Below are 5,107 nucleotides of genomic sequence, written 5' to 3' on the forward strand. Positions count from 1 at the left end.
AATTTGCTTTTTAATGTAGTCTATCTGTATTATCTTATTCATTCCATTGTAGCCTACTGTATCTTAAATAAACTTTATGCATTACAAACTGCATGTGACAATTTACCCCAAGGTTTGTGACAACTAACCCGAGGCGGGGGTAAAAAGTCTCACCTCAGTGCTCATTCAAAATGTTGAAAAATTTTGATAAATAATATAGTTATGTAGAATTTTATATGTACTTCAAGTACTCGAAGTATTACAGTAAACCTTAGTTCATAAATGTTTATGAAATTCCCACCCAGGGCGTGTAGATGGTTTAATTAGTAAATTTTGTAACTTCTTGCCCACCTTCCCCTATATTGCTTGAACAAGAAAACGTCAATAACGATCAGTCACTTAGTTCATCACAAGCCTTAGTCTAAAGGAGCTGTAGTAGCCTACAGTTGTTGCTGTAATTAGAATTGTTGAACTTGTTATTTTAGAAATGCCACTAAAAGACAAATTATTAGTTTTAAGATTGAAAGGAGATTTGTTGAAGGAAAGGCACAAGAAAAGACCTGTTATACTTAGCCTAATAACTGTAGGTGAGCCTTTTATCCTAATGAGAAAACAGAACTTGTAAAAATGCTTTACTTTTTACGCCATTGAAAAATATGCTCGATCTACTGGAAAGCAAATGGCTAACAAGTAACAATAATTATCAAGGCCAAAATCAATATAAAGCAATGATCACACCTTGAGAAGAACTTGTCATCCCCTTACTTTTTACTCCCATGTATTGCTTTTCACTTCAGATGTAGGCCTACTACTACCTCACAGTTTATTAGATTATTTATTTAGTGAAGTAGTTTTTTAGAAAATAAGCCAGGAACGGCAGATGGGCTACTGAGATATTTAGAAATGAGACAGATGAAGCTGTTGTACCTCATCATAAGATAAGCTGAACTCGAAAATTTGTCTAAGTGGTAAAACACTGTAGGCTACTCGGAAAACGGCCAAGAAAAGAGTAAACAGTTATATTTCTGCACAATTTTCGATCATATTTTAAACATCCTGTTAAACTTTGGTAGGGTGCTCGAAATCTATCTAACCACAACATAGGCCTATTGTTGCAAGCCTACATTGCGAGCTGTGCCAGCAAGCCAATGATAACTTACTTGTAGCCTGGCGAGAGAGAGGAAAAGATGAATTACTTATGACGTGATTGTCGTTTCCTTTTTGTTGTAGGATTAAATCCTTTTTAGGTAATCTATCGTTGTTCATTGTTTATATATATATCTTTTTTAGTACAACAAGAATTAACAGCAATAATGCGCCAATTGAGTAGTCAATAAAATCGTTCCGCTGAACATCCATTCCTATTCTATAAGCTAAGCAATACCACTACAATCAATTATAGCTCACACAAAGTAATTTAAAAATCAAATTCGTTTTGATGGTCCTGTCCAGAAGCGACATGCACAGAACAACAATCTTATCCTAACTCGGGCCGCACCAAATATAACACCCACATGTCGCCTAGAGTGCACATATGAATATTGTATAGTTCCGATTAGCGTAATTTACTTAAGTTAACTTATTCTGGGTTTGAGTTCTTATTCAAATTGCTTGTGAGTCCTGATTATTGCCCTGGTTAACTTTTCTGGACAAGACCACAACACATGTTATATTATAAGTTACATTGATTATATTAATGCTCTGAAACAGTCTCACACTGCGGTGTTCAACCTGCGGCCGTCGATGAATAATTATGCGGCCGTTAACACGTAATTTAATAAGCATGTGTTGGCGGCCGTGTTCTGTTGTTAAAATAAAAAAAATTAATTCATTAAAAAAATGAAATGTATTTTAAATATTATACAGGGATATCTAGAATAGGGTGTTGATTAGTAGACGGTAGGGGTCCCTTGAAATCCATACTCAGTCTTTCAAAAGGTTGAGTAGCCTTTATCAAATGTATTGCGTTGGGTCGATAAAACGGGGCTTACACTCGCAACAAGTTTTACAGGATCGGATAACATCGCGAATTTGATCGAGTGAGAAAGGTAAATTTCGAATTTTCACAAAGTGGGCCATGCGCGTCTCACCTGGATGGCAAAGAGAATCATGCAAACTTTTCAATGTATTTTTACTCAGTGTCATGCATTTAATACGAGAAAGTGTGTCAGCTGGAACGTTTTCTTTCCCACATCTATAGATGATATCGAAATCATAAGTACAAAGTTCAATGCGCAATCTCATGATTTTATCGTTCTTAATTTTACCTTTGTGCTTTGTGTCAAACATGTAGGCAACTGACTTCTTGTCAGTAATTAAAGTAAATCGTTTGTCTGTGAGATAGTGTTTCCACTTCCGAACGGATTCAATAATGGCGGCTGCCTCTTTTTCAACTGCTGAATGTTTCAGTTCGGACCCTTGCAAAGTTCTGGAAAAAAATGCCGCTGGGCGTCCATTTTGATTAAGCGTTGCGGCTAAAGCAAACTCTGAAGCATCGGTTTCAATTTGAAAGGGTAGTGCTTCGTCAATAGAAGCAACTACTGAATTTTCGATTTCATGCTTGAGCTGCTGAAAAGCTGATAATGCTTCTAAACTAAGAGGAAACGATTTGTTTTGATTGAGAGGTCTGATTTTGTCAGATAAATTGCGTATCCACAGTGAATAATAAGCAAATAATCCCATAACACGCTTTTGACTTTTCATGTTGGAGGGAAGGAGAAGATCTTGTAAAGGTTTAAGTCTATCGGGATCTGGCTTTATTTGACCAAATGTTACAAACTACGTTTCCGAGAATGCTTAAAGTTGTCGTGGAAAGTATACATTTCTTTTCGTTGTAAACCAGATTTTTACATTTAGCTGCTTCCAGAAAGCGATGAAGGTTTTGATCGTGATGTGCTTGATCTTTACCACAAATGGTTACGTTATCTAAATACGCAAAAGTGTCACATAAATGTTTGCCAGAAATAAAATTGTCCATAATTCTTTGAAACGCAGCTACACCATTCGTAACACCGAAGAGTATTCTACGGAATTGGTAAAGCCGACCATTGGCTTCGAAAGCAGTGTATTTTTTATCTTCGTCTCGAATAGCGACTTGATGATACGCGCTTTTTAAGTCTACGGTACTGAACACATGATACTGCGCAATTTTGTTAACAGTATCATCTATCCTTGGCAATGGATATGCATCTAGGACCTAGGTTAGTGTACTTGTTTATAGTTTGTGAATAGTCAACGACTAACCTTTTTTTCTGACGTTCATTTCTCGTGACAACCACTTGTGCTCTCCAAGGTGAGTTGCTTGGCTCTATAATTCCTTCTGAAAGTAACCTTTCAGTTTCGTTCTTGATGAAATCGTGATCTTCGCGACTGTACCTACGCGACTTGGAGACAGTAGGCTTACATTCCGGGGACAAATGCAGAAACAACGGCGGTGGTGGAACATCCAAGGTGGTCAAGTTACAGATTTTTACTGGTGGTTCTTCTCCGCCGTACTTGATCGTTACGCTTTCGTGTTTGGCTTGCCAATCCTGTCCCAGTATAATATCCGCACACAGGTTTGGAAACACAAACAGTTTAAGACGATAATGCTTATGCCCAACACAAATACTGGCAATACAATGTCCTTCAACTTCAGTACACAAGTTCTGAGTGGCCATTGAAACGCTTTCCTGACTCGGAGTTATCTTCAAGGAGCAACGCTTTGCCACTCTTGAGTGAATGAAATTGTCCGTACTTCCCGAGTCAACGAGGGCAGTCGCATGTTGATCGTTAACAACGACGTGGATGGAGGACTTTCTTAAGCTATCAGGTACACCAACAGGCCTTGTTGTAGCAAGTGTAAGACTTCGAACTGTTGCGTTTAAAGACTTGGTCGGTTTTGCTCGACATACACGCTGGTAATGCCCTCTTTTCTTGCATTTGTGGCCAGTAGCCTCGCGAGCAGGACACGACGTACGGGATGATAGTCTGAACCACAGAAGAAGCAAGTTCTTTTTGTAAAAGAAAGAGTTGATTCCTCGACATTTTTTGACGCAAACGCTTCTGTTTCAACACATGATGTATTGATCGACAAACCGACATCCTGACTTCTGTAGCATTCCGAGCTTTTCCGTGCTACATCTAGAACCCTCGCTTGATCAAATGCGTTTGCAAGTGTTAGCGTTTGACTTTCAAGGAGACGTTGTCGAATACTACTATTTAAAATACCGCTTATGAAAGCATCTTTAATGGCCTCATCTCTGTGAACAGCGGCAGTTACTTGTTGAAAATTGCAATCTTTACTCATATTCTTCAGAATTTGAAAAAATTCATCTAAGGACTCTTCTGGAAGCTGTTTACGAGTGGATAAGGCATGTCTCGCAAAAATTTCATTAGGTGTTTTAACGAAAACTGCTTTAAGAACTCTTAAGGCGTCTTCATGGGTGGTAGCTTCGCTGAACAAGTCGTAAATATCGGCTGCCACGTAATTGATGAGTACATTCAATTTGTTTAGGTTCTCTGGCGGCAAAGTAGCAACGAAGTTTTCAAACGTGACAAGCCAGTGTCGCCACAGTTTTGCTGCATCTTGAGTATTCGAGCTGACATCAAACCTTGCAGGTTTCATCACTTTATCCATGGCCAGCTTTGCCGCTAATCTTGGTTAATTAAATTGTAATACCATACATTTAGTCACACAAACAAAGTTGGTTTTAATTAACTAAGAAGTTACATAACCTAAAACACAATAAGGTTAACTCACAAAACTCAGCAAACAACACTTCTAACTAAACACAGCAACTGCAGCTCAGTATCAAGACAGAACTCAACTGTGACAAACAAAGTATGCGTACCAAGTAATTAGCGTCAGCGCAAAGCGCTTCAGGAGAGAAATGTCCGAAATCGAGTACCACAGAGCCCAATTTCAAAACCACGTAGGCGCCACTTTTACTAAAATTGAGTTTAGAGCGTCATTAGGTAGAGTAGCCTATTACTATAGGTACGTACTATCCATTCCTTTCTTTCCAAAATCTTTTCTTTCTGCTTCAAATTCTACTCTAAAAATCGCGTTTATTTCCAAAAGCACTTACGCGCCATGCCACTTTGCTTCCAAAACCATTTGTATCCAAAATAAACCAATCATTTTAAG

At 38.3% G+C, this 5,107-nt stretch overlaps 1 protein-coding gene across 1 annotated transcript; it reads right to left on the reverse strand.

Annotated features, from left to right (window-relative positions):
• Window positions 1-1,932: 1,932 nt before the first annotated feature.
• LOC145772477 (uncharacterized) lies at window positions 1,933-4,597 on the reverse strand. Its single transcript, XM_082584353.1, has 3 exons — window positions 4,057-4,597; window positions 3,223-3,832; window positions 1,933-2,572 (listed from the first exon to the last, which is right to left on the reverse strand). The coding sequence occupies exons 1-3, from the start codon at window positions 4,595-4,597 to the stop codon at window positions 1,933-1,935; spliced, it is 1,791 nt and encodes a 596-aa protein (XP_082440479.1).
• Window positions 4,598-5,107: the final 510 nt, after the last annotated feature.

This window comes from Aplidium turbinatum, chromosome 6, assembly GCF_918807975.1.
Source record: "Aplidium turbinatum chromosome 6, kaAplTurb1.1, whole genome shotgun sequence".
NCBI classification, from domain to species: domain Eukaryota; kingdom Metazoa; phylum Chordata; class Ascidiacea; order Aplousobranchia; family Polyclinidae; genus Aplidium; species Aplidium turbinatum.